This window comes from Frieseomelitta varia, unplaced genomic scaffold (assembly GCF_011392965.1).
Source record: "Frieseomelitta varia isolate USP_RPSP 00005682 unplaced genomic scaffold, Fvar_1.2 scaffold_890, whole genome shotgun sequence".
NCBI lineage: Eukaryota > Metazoa > Arthropoda > Insecta > Hymenoptera > Apidae > Frieseomelitta > Frieseomelitta varia.
In genome coordinates, this window is record NW_025110690.1 from 1 (window position 1) to 14,549 (window position 14,549).

General features: G+C 29.9%; 3 protein-coding genes across 9 annotated transcripts; 2 read left to right on the forward strand and 1 right to left on the reverse strand.

Moving 5' to 3' along the window:
* The first annotated feature begins 1,410 nt into the window (after positions 1-1,410).
* Positions 1,411-5,597, forward strand: LOC122537192 (TWiK family of potassium channels protein 7-like). 5 transcript variants are annotated; one of them, XM_043670203.1, is made up of 9 exons: positions 1,462-1,741; positions 2,505-2,636; positions 2,796-2,985; positions 3,180-3,395; positions 3,569-3,718; positions 3,838-4,039; positions 4,120-4,276; positions 5,267-5,439; positions 5,511-5,597. In XM_043670203.1, exons 1-9 carry the CDS (start codon positions 1,544-1,546, stop codon positions 5,590-5,592), a joined length of 1,500 nt encoding a protein of 499 aa, XP_043526138.1. In that variant the 5' UTR covers positions 1,462-1,543; the 3' UTR covers positions 5,593-5,597. The 5 variants fall into 5 exon arrangements, 2 of the variants coding, with proteins under 2 accessions (XP_043526138.1, XP_043526139.1); XR_006308563.1 differs by lacking the exon at positions 5,511-5,597 and having other exon boundaries at positions 1,411-1,741; positions 4,120-4,895; positions 5,267-5,361; XR_006308562.1 differs by lacking the exon at positions 5,511-5,597 and having other exon boundaries at positions 1,411-1,741; positions 4,120-4,883; positions 5,267-5,361.
* A 182-nt stretch (positions 5,598-5,779) lies between these two features.
* LOC122537188 (WEB family protein At5g16730, chloroplastic-like) lies at positions 5,780-10,287 on the forward strand. 3 transcript variants are annotated; one of them, XM_043670192.1, is made up of 5 exons: positions 5,780-6,166; positions 6,960-7,199; positions 7,274-7,441; positions 7,509-7,899; positions 7,975-10,287. In XM_043670192.1, exons 1-5 carry the CDS (start codon positions 6,053-6,055, stop codon positions 10,185-10,187), a joined length of 3,126 nt encoding a protein of 1,041 aa, XP_043526127.1. In that variant the 5' UTR covers positions 5,780-6,052; the 3' UTR covers positions 10,188-10,287. The 3 variants fall into 3 exon arrangements, with proteins under 3 accessions (XP_043526127.1, XP_043526125.1, XP_043526124.1); XM_043670190.1 differs by having other exon boundaries at positions 7,509-7,868; positions 7,905-10,287; XM_043670189.1 differs by having other exon boundaries at positions 5,795-5,955; positions 6,039-6,166; positions 7,509-10,287.
* A 1,174-nt stretch (positions 10,288-11,461) lies between these two features.
* Positions 11,462-14,485, reverse strand: LOC122537194. Its single transcript, XM_043670206.1, has 9 exons — positions 14,257-14,485; positions 13,946-14,166; positions 13,677-13,868; positions 13,373-13,600; positions 13,094-13,269; positions 12,893-13,018; positions 12,657-12,768; positions 12,190-12,315; positions 11,462-11,616 (listed from the first exon to the last, which is right to left on the reverse strand). The coding sequence occupies exons 1-9, from the start codon at positions 14,481-14,483 to the stop codon at positions 11,546-11,548; spliced, it is 1,479 nt and encodes a 492-aa protein (XP_043526141.1). The 5' UTR covers positions 14,484-14,485; the 3' UTR covers positions 11,462-11,545.
* Between the last annotated feature and the right edge of the window lie 64 nt (positions 14,486-14,549).

Genomic DNA, 14,549 nt, shown 5'->3' on the forward strand with positions numbered 1-14,549 from the left:
GAGAACATGAGCCTCGAATAGGTGGCACGACGAAACCCACTGTTCAGCGGTTCTCCTGATACAGAGGTTTTTCGAAAAATATTTGAGCGGTAATATCTCGTGAACAGGATGGTACATCTGGTTGAAAATTCTAATTTTATATCGGGAGAACATGAGCCTCGAAGAATTGGCACGACAGAACCCGCCGTTAAGCTGTTCTCCCGATACAGTTGTTTTTCGAAAAATTTTCAAGCGATAATATCTCGTGTTCGAGATGGTACATCTGGCTGAAAATTATACTTTGGTATCAGGAGAACATCATCCTCGAGGAGGTGTCCCGACAAGACTCGCAGTGATGCAGTTCTGCTGATACAGAGAAATTTAAAATTTTGTTGTTGTTGTTACATTAGGGAGTTTTGAATATTAAGTTGTTCTCGTCGATGAAAATTTGAATCTTCTTTTCCAGTAATTTACTTATGAACTAATGATTTTTACAGTCCAGTTCACTGTATCATGTGAAGGAATTTTGCATTATGTGAAGTGAATTGTGAGTTGCACAGTTCTCAGCTTGATGTCGTTTTATTTTGCAAAAATGATATCAATTACCAGGTCTCACCACGAGGAGGTGACTATGCACGAGACCCGCTCTTTGTTCCTATTGAATGCATTTCCCGGTATTTAACTTGAAGGATATCTGGCTCTTGTGTTAGTTTGTTCAGGGTTCCTGAGAAAGGAGACTGGTGTTCTATATTTATGTTCAAACTGTAATCTAAAGCTTCTTTCAATAATTCATTTATGACATTTAAAGGATTTTCTATATTTCTAAAAATTATTCGACAATTATTTATCTGGTTTATTTGTTTTGATTATGTTTAGTTTCTTCTATACTTCTCTGCGTTTGAATTTTCCTTGTTCTATAGTTCTCCAATCCACCGTTGACTAAGCGTAGGTTGCGCCAAATAACCAGTGTTTTTTGACTTAGTCGGTATTTCAGTCTCTGATTCACGATTCTCATTTTATGTTTGATCTACTCAATATTTAGTCAATGCTTATATCACTGACGGATAGGAATGTATTTCGTCTATGCTTATACCTGTTCATTTTATTTATTTCTGTTATAAAATGAACGCTCTATTACAGTCAGTTTAAATTACAATTTAATTGCAATTTCAAATCTGAAATGATGCGTAATTGTATTCATATTAAATTTTATTATGATTGCGGTTGAAAAAATTAAAAATTTCGGTACGTTTAAGTTGTTAATTAAAATATATTTCTTATAGAATATATTTTGAAAATTGGACATTTAGGAAACTTATACTAAATAATCTTGAATTTAATCATTTATATATAACAAGAATAGATATAATAATGATCTGGCTATAGGCGCCACGTATGAAAATTAAATACTAATCGTGTTTCCCAAAGATGCCTGACAAATTTAAATTCTGGATAAAACTTTATGACTACAGTTCCTTCGCTCTTCTATACGAAAATAACCGAAGTGATTGTAGAAGTTTCGGGCGATCCCAATCAGTCTTCCTCGAGTATAGGAAGCAGTTGCATGCTCTTTAAAACTCGTGTGTTTAAAATGTCGATTAAAAAGTCGAATTTATCGGTGGGATTTGTCCAAGGAAATACCGAACGAACTACTGAAGAAAGAAGATTTTTCCAAAAAATATATATACAAAAAATCAAGTCGATCGCTGGTCACGTAGGATTGTTGATTGCCTTGATGCTTTACACAGCAATTGGTGGTTTGGTAAGTCAAACCTTTAAACATATGCACAAGAAAAGAATACTGAACAAATAACGCTATTCTATTTTTTTAAAAAGGTAATTATGTAAAAAGTATTGTTAAATATAGAAAAAATAATCTTTCGTAAGTCGTTAGTCTTTTATAAGTATTGAAAGGATCATCTAAAAATCCACAGAAAAATTTTAATGATAAATGATTCGACTGCATGCCTTTAAATGTACCAAAGTATGTTCAAACTTCTTTAACTATTTACGTAAGTTTATAGAATGCAATATTTACAGAAATAACAACGCAGAGCTGGATTTCCAATTGGTGTCTTTATTTTTAGCAATGGACCAATCGCATGACTCGATGCGATTAATACTAACCTCCTTTGTTAAATATTTGTATATATTGTTCCTATTTTAGTTTGTTATTCTTCGGAAATTAATATATCGTACATCATATATTTTTGCAACAATATTATCTGATAATATTAGAAACAATTCGGCACATTTCCCCTCGCAAAATAAAATAACGAACGATATTATCAAAATGCAAACCGAACGTGCATTTGAAGTATGTAAAATGATATTGAACAACCAACCACTAAGAGCCAAGTATAATTCTACAGATTAACAAACAAGTATAATTAATTGTCATTTGTAAATGACATTAATTTCTTGCATTAGAGCTATGCAATTTTAAGACATTATATATAGGAAATATATCAATTATACAACCAACTCGCTAGAAGTATGATTATTATTATAATTTCTATTGACAGGTCTTTCGGCATATCGAACTTCCAGCAGAGTTAACGCGTTTGGAAATTTTGCGCGCCAATTTACGCGCTGAAAGATATTCATTTATTAATGCCGTTTCCAACAATACCGATGTGTCAAATCTGCGCACATTAGTAAGTCGATATTTTCATCATTGACGATACATTTCGGAATTTTGACTCGTAATACCGTTCATTTTACAAATCATTGTTAAAATCGGATTGACATGTTTAAAATGTGCGAAATAGTTTTTGAATGGTTAGAAAGGATGAGAGACAAAGATTAATTGACAGGTCAGCGTGAAATTACGTGCTTACGAGGAGGCAGTTCAGGAAGCAGCGCAGGGTGGTTTTTTGATTTCTTTCGTGACAGACACTGTAGACCAAGAAAATCGAGATGCGGCAGATTTACCGCCAATCGTAACTGAAAGATGGAGTGTCCTTCAGGCCGTATTTTTTGCAAGCACTGTTCTTACTACAATTGGTAATGAATAACAATTAAACGTGCAATTGAAATTCATAAATCCACATAAATCTGTATTGCCTACAGTTTCTCGATATAATTAATATATAATTTTAAATACTCAAAATTCATAAGTCATAATAAATTTTATGCGTTTGTTTGTTTGGTTGTTCTTCCCTTCTTTTTTCTTCTTCTTTTTTTTTTGGCGTTTTAAGGATATGGGAACGTTGTGCCATCTACTAACGGGGGAAGGATGTTCTGCATCTTATTCGCATTCGTTGGTATACCCTTGACGCTAATAGTAATAGCTGATTGGGGGAAACTATTCGCCGGAGGTGTAGTTAAAATCGGTTTAACTCTAAAATCGAAACTTCCGTTTTCCTTTTCTTTCTCCTGCATTCCGACAAATCTAGCCGGAAGACGATCACTTGGTAAGTTTGATTAAACCATTTAAATTGTCCAATACAATGGAAAGATCAAAATAACAATTAACTATGTATTCGATATAATTACGTCGTTTTCTTATATATTTTTTATATAAAATAATGTATAAGTTTTTGTATAAAAAGAAAACATTATACATATATATGTATATGTTTTACAGGAGCATTTGCAGCAATCATTTTACTTTTTCTGTATCTTGCCTGCGGTGCAGGCATGTTCATGTTATGGGAAGATGATTGGAATTTTTTCGATGGATTTTATTTTTGTTTTGTTACGATGACTACCATAGGATTCGGTGATTTAGTACCGAGTAAATATTGACACATGTGTTGGTTACAGTTAAAAGAAATTTCAGAGGGTCGCGTAAACCCGCGACGCATAGGACAATGTTTTGTTACGCGTAATTCCTATTATCATTTTTTTATGCAGAAAAGCCAAAGTACACGTTATTATGTACTCTTTATATCTTGGTTGGTTTGGCATTAACAAGTACCATTATTGAACTTGTGAGACGTCAGTATGCTCAATCGTGGCGAAGATTGCAGAGACTTAGTGGACCACTGGCAGAAACTATTCGTCGACTAGGTGAACAAGCTGGTGGAGATATGTCCGCGCTACATTCAGATCTCAGGTAATTATTGTTTGATGAGTTGCACGATTTATAATTATGACAAATTTTTTGAAAAATTGTTATATCATTGCTAATTTTAGAAAAGTTTTGACAGTAATATCAATGCCACGCTTAAAGTGGTCAACTTCTTTCAATCGGGAAGATTCGAAAGATCAAGAATGGGAGGAAGCCGTAGAAGCTGTGCTTCGTGACATTGCTGCGAACGCTAATAATACCCAGTCGAAGAAAAAACAAATAGTACAAATTGTTTTTTACGAGTCGAGTGTCTGATCAAAAGCAAGATTCATATTTTCATTGTCTAATGTTTTTGAAATATGTTCATGCGACGTTCGATACACACGCTTTTTTATTTAAACTTAAAAACTTTTCCCGCGTAAATGCGCGCGTCGATGAATAGAACCGCGAGCGCGCAGAAACTGCTAACCCTGAGTTCGATCAGTAGTCCATTAGGTTGGACTAACCAGATCGACGAAAACAATAATTCGTAGACGAGCAATCACTAAATTTAGAAACTATAGTACCGCGCGAAGCAGGACAAGGAACGTTGGTCTGCGTTCGTTGTCGGCTTTTATAGTGACTTCTACCTTCGTTAAATCGGTGATAATTCTGGCCCAGATCATGCAAAATAGAATCGACCGACCGTCGGCTATTGTGTGTATTGCATATCGTGTGCGTATTAAATTCTCGTAATAAATCCTCTACATGAAGGTGGAATCGCAATGGTGCTCTTACTTGGCAGTTCTCTATTAGAAAAATTTTAGTCATGTGTTTGATGTCGAGGAATGAAATATACATTAAGCAAATATCTCTAGAAGCAATCTTCTCATTAAAATAACGATTCATTGTAATTATACAAGTATATAATCTGTTATTATTATAAACCTTTTAACACTGTTTACAATTTATTACATAATGCATTACGAGGACTGAATTTATATGCAAATACAACTGTTCTTAAATACTTTTAAAAATATAACGTGTATATGTTATACTGACAATGAATTCGTTGTAAATACTCAATATGTCTGACTCTTATGTCATGCCACCCACGTGTATTCATGTCTTCATGTTTCCCGCGTGATTTTTGAATTCGTTAAAGTGAAACTTACCGTTATAAATCATTGCATGACTTTTAGGAGAGGAATATTCTCTCTCGACTGTATTATGATATATTTTATTGACATCAAAGGAATTAGTCATTTTTTCACTCAATTTTTTCCTGTTTAGCAATTAAGTATAATGACCGGCATTAAAGATCCGACTGAACAACCAAAGCTGGAAGAAACAAAACCAAAAAATGAACAAACGAATGGTATCATTAAGAAAACTTTCATGGATTTTACAAATATCTATATGCAAGATTTTTTCGAATTCTCTAAAAATATGACAGAATTTATCAGGTGATTGATTTATTAAAATTCTCTTGTTGCAATAAATAAAATATTCGTTATTTAATATGTTTATTTCTCAGGTCAATAAGAAATGATTTAACAGTTTCCATACAACAATATCAGGAATACATCATGTCACATTTATCTCAACGTGAACAATAAATATAAAGTGGAATTATCGATGTTTTTTGATAGATATAATATATAAATTGACCAAAATATTTAAGTTTGCACATTCTTGATGAAATAAAAACGTTATGAATATTTAAGATCGTAAAATTACTTTAATAAAGAAAATCTTGAGAGAAAATAATAATTATTTACCTTCTAGAATATCTTCTATCTTATTTCATTGCTAATAAGTAAAATTTAAGCGACATTCGAAATTTCAAATGTAACGATCAAAATAATATACATCCTTTTGGCGCATCGACATGTTGGTACATAACATACAATGTATGTTGTGCGCCATCTTAGTTCGAATACCGCCAATCTATTACGTTTTACTGAATTTTGTTACTTGATGCAATCCTTTTTCAGATTTATATTTGACATCTTCAAATATTTGATTAGTTTATTTCCTAAATAACCGATTTTTGATCTTTAAGTTCTGTATATTAATATGTCCAGACAGTGTTGTTTTCTTTGTGCAAGCGATGAAGGTGTTTTCCTGGATGTTACGACGGACAATAAACAACAATATTATGACCAATTTGAGATTTGTTCATTTGTTAAGGTAATTTTCTAAAGAAAAACTGCGTGCTTGAAATTATTAATTTATTGAGATATTCGAACCGAGTTAAATTTGCTAATGCATGTCTGAGCGTGCGTTATATTTGTGCACATGGAATAACGTAAATATTCCAACAAAGTGCTTAAATTCATTTCATTATAATTACATTTAAGTATAAGAAACAGATTTATTAGTGTGATGTATTATAATAATGATCCATTGTAAATAACTAATATATATTTTATTAAATCATTAATTTGGAGACATTGTAATAGATGTTACACAGAGCTATTTGGTTAATGTTGCATACAGAAATTTTAATGATGTGAGATTAATACTATTTTGCAGAGTGTTCAAAAGATCATGGTTCTATTATTTAACAAGATATTATACAATGTTTCCATACTTTATGATAATTTAACAGTTAAACTCTAACTTAGCAATATTGCTTTTATTGATAATATGTTAATAGCATATTCATAATATATTCAATTTTATTTTAAAATACACTTACATTAAATATATGAATTAAATATATGTTATTGGTTTTAATAATATTAGTATTAAGACAAATTTATTTATTTCCCGTTTTCTCCTTTATAAAATTAAATATAATAAATATGTTATAGTTTCATAAGATAATTGAATCATCAATAATCAATCATATAAACTGTCATGAGATATTTTGAATCTGTTATATGTGTCAATCTTTGTGTTTTATTATATTGTTCTTTTTATGCTTATTGATTTTTATGTTATTTTTATATATTTTTATTAACCATTGTTATTTATATAGATACCAAGAGCAGACCAATTGCCAGCCAAAATTTGTCACAAATGTGCATACGAATTGAATCAATGCAGCTCTTTTGTACAAAAGTATATAAGAGCTAAAAAAAAGCAAAAACCAAATGTTCGCAAACATTGTGGTTTATGTTGTGAACCAGCAAAAAACGAATTCATCTTTGATCTTAGTAAAGAGAAGAAGTTGCAATATAACCCATTTCATAAAATACAGGAAATTTTTGATAAAGAGGTATGAAATACATTATATATTATTAATTGCATTTAAAATTATTAGAGGAGTAACATGATTTTTATATTTTTAAGCAAATTGGAAACATTCAGAAAAACAAATTCATATGTTTACCTTGTCGATATGTAATAGATGTATTGATAGATTTAATGAATATATGTGAAGAAACTGCAATGAGATTAGAAGATACAGCCAATAAGAAAACAAATTTAAACAAAGTTGATCAATTAATTTTCCCAAAGGTAGTGTTATATAATGTTATATTGATTATATTATATAATCCTTATTAAATTTACTTTTTTGTTATAGATAAAAACAGCTGTTGTTAGTCGCAAAACTACCACTACTGATTCTGCTAGAATAAATTTACATACATTGCATGAATCAACGAGTGATTTTGGTGAAATGACTCGTACACGATCTCGAAATAACAAATTAAACGAAAAAACAAAATTACAAGTTTGTAATAAATGTCATAGTTCTATTAAAACTGACGATGACATGTACAAGACTCAGAAAACTGGAAAACTGGATATTGTATGTAAAAATTGTTGGAAAAATATGGACATTCATAAAACTGAAAAACAAGTACAACAAAATTCCACTGAAATCAAACTTTGTACAGTTTTTCTAAAAGATGTATTAAAAGATATTGATATAAAAGAGAAAAAACTTTATAGGATTGATGAAGATGATGAAGGTAATAAGACATATATTGTAACAGACAAAAATTTAGAAAATAAAAATAAATCTAATAAAACAATCAATAACGTAGGAAATGATGTAGGGAAACAGAATCAAAAACGTTCTGTTAAAAGTTTAAAGACTGCAGATGAGGACACAAGTGATGGAGATGTACCTAATAAGAAATACAAGTCTGATGCCAAAGAAGTAAGTGAAACTAATTTAGAACAGTTGAATACAAACATTCAACAGCAACAGACAACAGCAACACAACATACAAAAATTACACAGAAGAGAGATACACGTGATACAGATTCTCGTGTTACAAGAAGACAAGGAAGAACTTTAACAAAATATAAACGAGCAACTGGTTCATCCTTATCCGACGCAGATGTCGACAATAAACATAATCGCAAGAGATTAAAAACTATTTTAAGTGGTATTCCTATAATGAAAAGCATAGATGTAAATGATGAATCATCAAACGAAGGTGTAATATTAAAGAGAAAGCGATCAAGATATACAAGTACTTCATCTACTATAGAAATATCTGATGATGATACAAATCAGAAGAAAGGCCTTGAAAAGAATGTACGAAGAAAAAAAACTAATATTAAGAAACTCATAAAATCTTCTGCAGTTACTTCTCAAGAATTACAATCCTTAAATTCTGAAAATATATTTGAGACTCAAACATATGTGTGTGACGAATGTGGTGCCAGTTATGAAAATAAACTTACAGAATTGACACATAAATTGACTCACTATAAACAACCAGAATTAAAATTACAGAAATTAAATACTGAAATTTTGACAAAAACAATATTAGGACTAAGCACAGTAATGGATGATCAGTCAGAAGATTTGTCTGAAACAATAGCAATTACGGTAGAAGATGATGAGGAAGAATTGTTGGAAAATGAAATAGATTTGAACATAAATAATCATGCAGATACAAATGATATAGAAAATAAAATTGATTCTTCCAAAAAGGAAGCAGTAGAAGATGTTGTTGATGTAAAACTTGTTATGAAAGAATTTGATGACGATCATAAAACTGAAGAAAAAACAGAAGATTTACAAAAAGAAACCAAGAAAGAAATAGAAGATTTACAAAAAGAAACCGAGAAAGACACAGAAAATTTACAAAAAGAAACCGAGAAAGACACGGAAGATTTACAAAAAGAAATTGAGAAAGACACGGAAGATTTACAAAAAGAAACTGAGAAAAAAACAGAAGATTTACAAAAAGAAACCGAGGAAGAAACAGAAGATTTACAAAAACAACCCGAAAAAGAAACAGAAGATTTACAAATAGAAAGCAAAGAAGAAACAGAACATTCACAAGAAGTGACAGAAAATTTACAAGAAACCGAGAAATTTACCAAGAAAGAAATAGAAAATTTACAAATAGAAGAGAAAGAAACAAAAGATTTACATGAAGTTTTAGAAAAAAATGAAATTAAAGAAGATAAGAATGAAGAAAATGAAAAAGAAAAAAATAATTTCAAAATTGGTGAACGCATTCATAGATCTGTAGACTGTCTGAATTCAGAACAAATAATAAAAATTTTGGATAATAATGATTCTGAAAATAAACAAGAAGAACATAAAGAAAAAGATATACACGAAAACAATGAAATCAAGGTAGAAGAAAAACAAATTGAAATTGAAGTATCTGAAGAAAGAGAAACAGAAAAAGATGGAGAGAAACATATAAATGTAGAAGAAAATAAACAAGATGAAGTAGTATGCAATGGACAACAGTCTCAAATAGTTAATCAGGAAAGTTCAAATAAAATTGATAAAGATTTTGTAAATAATGTTCCTAAGAAAATGGAACAAAGCAATATTGAACATGATAGAACGAGAGATGAAACGAAAGTAGGAGTCGATGATAAAGACGATATAACAATATCTACCGAACAAAAATCGCCTAAATTAACACAGAAAAGAAAATCTTTTGACGAAAATAAAATACAAACAAAGATAAATGATTCTGATTTTAAAAAATCGGAAGTTTTAGAGGAAAATGTATTATCCAAAGAAGATAGTACAACTGATAAGCAACATGTTAGTGTAAATGTGGAAATTGTGGAATCAAATTCTTCAAAAGAAGAAGAGTCAACGAATGATTCTATAACTGCAGCGGCGGAAATATTGCAGGAAGTACTTGATTTAGCAAGCGCAAAAGTTGAAAAACGACAAGAAGTTCTTATAGATATTTCTACCAATATTGATTCTATGGAAACTGAGACTTTGGAAAACATATCACGTGAAATACAAAACACTGTTGATATGTAACTTCTTAAAATGCAGACAATGTCAAAAGTGGAAGTGAAATAACTTTCTAAGTATATCAATATATATATATATTGATCACTTTTCTACAAAATTAAATATAATTTTTATACAATTTAAAAATAGTTTTTCTGTTTTTATTATTTAAATATTTGCTGTATTATTAATTCATATTTACATAAAATGAAACAATTGTTTAATTACAATTATTTCAAATTTAAGAGTTAAACTGCACAATTGTAATTTTGATATCATCAGTATTGGCTCTTTATATAGTTTATTTTGACACAAGAATTACTTGAAAATATTTTTATTGAATTTTATATACATGCCTATAATTTTGTATTATTCATAACTCATTGTCATTATTTCTGGAAACATTTTTTGTTATAAATTAACAATACACGATATCTATATATAATATTTAATTTCTTAAATATTTTGGTTGTGTAAATGATTGTTTCTCATTATGCATAAGTGATTAATGCTATAAATTTTATTTTTTTCCCAGTGAAATAAATAAGAAATATTTTATATACCAGAAGATTTAAATCAGTTTATCTTTATATGTTACAAATTTGAAATATGAATATTAATTTTCTATTAATATTGAAGTGTTTTTCAAAGACATTTTATTGATTGATATCTGTAAAGTATTTTTAATTTCTTTTATATCGTTTATTTGTGTATTTTTAAAAATTGATACAAAAAAATTGATTATATATAATGTGTATTAAATTGTCTTTAATAATACAAGTGAATAGATTGAAATACTATATGAAATTACTTTAAATTAAATTTTAATGTAATTATTTTAATATTAGTAAAAATTTTATTTATATTTTAATACTGACAAAATTTTCCAGAAGCAAATATTTTCCACAAACGTATTATGTATTTTCAAGAAGTAAAAATTAAACTATCGTGTGCAATGTAATCACAAGATTTCACCATTTTAATTATTTTTTACTTTTTGTTTGATAATACTTATTTCATTTAATTATTTAAATTGCTTTACAATAAAATCTTTCTGAAGTTTTCTATCTTACGCATTTATAATTGCTAAAAATTTCACTGTAAAAAATGGTTTAATGATGTAATCGCCCTTTATCATTGCTTTTCTTTCAATTTCATTTTTATAATTGCTTTATAACTGCGTAATTATTTAAATATTGTTTATTTCATTTCATTATGATTACTGTGTGAAATACGAAATTTAGATGAAACTCTGAATGAAATTGAATGAGTATAATGTGAATGAAACAAAAAAAAAGATGCTAATTGTAATAATAAATTTTATTAGACGTAATTGTAACATACGGATTTTTGAAGTTGCGACGTTGCTTTTACAGCCCATAAAATTAAATTGTAAAAGAGAGCGATGATGAAATATCCGAGTTTTCATATTGAATTTCCAAGTCTGATTTTGTATCTGAAATATTAAATGTACAATATTATAATACAATAATTTTCAATAAAACGTTACATTTATGTGACGTTGATCTCAGATTCAGTCAAGTTTGAGACGCTCTAAAATCTAGCATCAAGACAGTTTGATTTTTCACGAATAAAAAAAAAGATAAATTTATAAAATTAAAAGTTACAGATACATTTGTAAAATTAAAAATTAAGTCAGTGCGTTCTTCGCGGAGATTTTATGTACTATTTTAAGTAAATATACGTTAAATGTGTATTACAATTAAAAAAAAAAAAAAAAATAGTGGCCATCGTAACACGATAGTCAGTATATTAATGTAATAAAAAACATATAGTATATTTAACAAAAAATTTAAAAAGAATCAATGAATGTATGTATATAGCATAAATATACAATTATCAAAATTGAAAAAAAGTTCCAACAATTTGTAAACATTTAATTTCGTCACAGATTGATAAATGTTTGTATCAGTATATACGTCCCTTCTAATTTCAATTTTGATAATTGTCAAAGAAATTTCTGATACACAGGTGAAAAGAAAATTAATTCAAATTGAATTTTAGTTACTGTGTATGTGTTCAGTCCAAAAGATCTCTCTGTAACTTTTCCATCGACAGAGTTTCAACGTTGCGTTTTCATCGTATTCACCACTTTGTAATAATAAATCGATATATTTCTCGATTCTCTCTTGACCTTAAAAGTGACACTATCATTATGTACACGTAAATGCTGGAGAGATTAAAAATTTTTATCGAACTTAAAGTTAGTAATAATCCGTAATTAAATATTCAACATTATGATACGATTATGATAAATACTTACATAAGTTGTTAAAATATGTAATATAAAACAAATAGTAGCTGTATTTCTATATACTTGAGTAAAGATCTTAGGTAATCAAAAATGTAGCATATGAATACTGTATACTGACATTTCCTTTTTTTCTTATCGAAATGAACAAGAGTAGACATGCCAATTAGATATTTAAGTTTATGTACTGTATTGATATATAATTTTTTAAAATGTAGGACAACCTTTAGAAATTCCTGCAATACATCTTGCTCGATCAGCTTCGTTAGTCAAGTTAAGTCTACTGTATAAGTTTAGTGCCGTTTCCAAATGACTGGTCGATACATGTAACTTTCCCTGCACGAAAAATTCTTTTCTTTTTCACTTGATTCAACATTTTCTGTGTTGTGAATACGAGTTATTTCAACTTATTAAATGACAGAGCACGTTTTATTATAATCTTTTTATTTTATTCCTTTACCTGACTTAAATAGTGCTCGCCCGTGTAATAATGTGCATTGGCAAGTTTATCGAGGAGGCCGAAATTTTCTGCGGTTTCTCGACACATTCGCAAATGTTTCTCCGTGTAGTCATTATTATTTAATTGCTACACGTAAGACAAGTATCGTTTACATCTTAAGAAAAACGACATTGTGCTTGGAAAAGCAAAGGGAAGGATTACTTTATGCGCAAAAGCCAGTTCCATGTATGCATTACAAATACCCTCGACATCCGAGATTTTCTTGGCAAGAGCTAATAATTTCGAAAAACTTTTTAACGCATTTTTAATATCGTTCACAGCGATGTAACATTTCCCGAGCTCGTGAAGAGCTTCATTTAGATATTCGGTGTTCCCAACTGTTTTTAATTTTATTTCCATTAATTTTAATAACTTCAATAATTTTTATACTTTGCTTTACATATATCACTATAAAACGAAATAGAAATTAATGGAATTTACTATCAGTTGCTCTCGTTACAGCCTCATTGCAGACTTTCAAAGCTGCATCGGGATTTTGGGGACGTTCCTCGCGAACGAAAATCAACAGAGCTTTGTACAAGAGGATGTTGCATTCTTTAAAAATGCAGTCTTGCCTTATTCCCAATTTCATCGACGCGTTCCATACCTTATTTTCTGAATCTTCTCGCGCCTTGTTTAGATAATCTAGAGCTTCTGTGGGATTCTGCACTGTTCATACATATGATCGAAAGCATGATCTTTTTTGAGAGTTTCAAGTGTGAAAAGTTCGGGATCTATTACTAACATTGGTAAAAAAGAAATCGACCGTATAAGTAACGTATAAACGTGATCGTTTCACCATCGTCATTGTCTATTAACTTCGCGGCCAAAAGGGCAGATTGATAGAGACGTTCGGCTAGCCACCACCATTCCCACGTTTTCGATTGAAAGAACAGGGCCATGTCTAAAAGTGTCGTTGCTTCTGCAAGATGGTCACCTAAGTAAATTGTTTTAATCGGTGAAACTGCATGTAGCATCTATGAAGAGACTTGGTGGAACCATACTCTTTCATACCTTTACTCTTACTATTTTCGGACACGATCAATCCATTTTTTAGACATGTTATAATATCTCGTTGATCTTTCAAAGATGGCTTTTTCCACAACAACGATCCAAGCATTTTTTCTGTAATTTTTTCATCGAAATCTAAAAGTTCCGTCAAGCAATCGAATGATTCTCGATATCCCTCCTCTTTAAGTTCGAGAAGGATCGCCTCGTGATACGGCATATGAAATCTGTTTTAGGACCGTCAGTTAATAATACTTTTATAAATACATTCGTATTATTTTTATTTCTATATTTCGAATATATACGATAATAAGAACCTTCTCACTTCCTTAGGAGTTATGTACGGTAATGCGGCTTTTATGTCGTCAATAACCTTATTTATTTCTGTCCCCTGAGCTTGCGGCAAAGTTTTTAATTTCGTCGGCAGATTTACAGTATATCCGGCGAGTTTACTAGCCGAGCTGTTTGACCAATCGGTGCAATTCTTCTCCTTCAAGAATTCTACGACATCATGTCTTTCCACGCGCTCGAATTTTCCAGCCATTGCTTCAAGCGTTTGCTTTCAGAAAATGAAAAAAATACGGCCGGGAGAGTGAAATGAAAAAAAAGT

Bases quoted from the DNA above. Each gene is read 5' to 3' on its own strand.
- LOC122537192 (XM_043670203.1), top strand. From the start codon at position 1,544: ATGCTCTTTAAAACTCGTGTGTTTAAAATGTCGATTAAAAAGTCGAAT. The intron at 2,986-3,179 runs GTAATGAATAAC...TGGCGTTTTAAG, and splicing joins CACTGTTCTTACTACAATTG to GATATGGGAACGTTGTGCCA. The intron at 4,040-4,119 runs GTAATTATTGTT...TGCTAATTTTAG, and splicing joins GCGCTACATTCAGATCTCAG to AAAAGTTTTGACAGTAATAT.
- LOC122537188 (XM_043670189.1), top strand. From the start codon at position 6,053: ATGTCCAGACAGTGTTGTTTTCTTTGTGCAAGCGATGAAGGTGTTTTC. The intron at 7,200-7,273 runs GTATGAAATACA...TATATTTTTAAG, and splicing joins AGGAAATTTTTGATAAAGAG to CAAATTGGAAACATTCAGAA. The intron at 7,442-7,508 runs GTAGTGTTATAT...TTTTTGTTATAG, and splicing joins ATCAATTAATTTTCCCAAAG to ATAAAAACAGCTGTTGTTAG.
- LOC122537194 (XM_043670206.1), bottom strand. From the start codon at position 14,483: ATGGCTGGAAAATTCGAGCGCGTGGAAAGACATGATGTCGTAGAATTC. The intron at 13,270-13,372 runs GTAAATTCCATT...AATTAAAAACAG, and splicing joins TGTAACGAGAGCAACTGATA to TTGGGAACACCGAATATCTA. The intron at 12,769-12,892 runs GTAAAGGAATAA...TTTTTCGTGCAG, and splicing joins GCGAGCACTATTTAAGTCAG to GGAAAGTTACATGTATCGAC.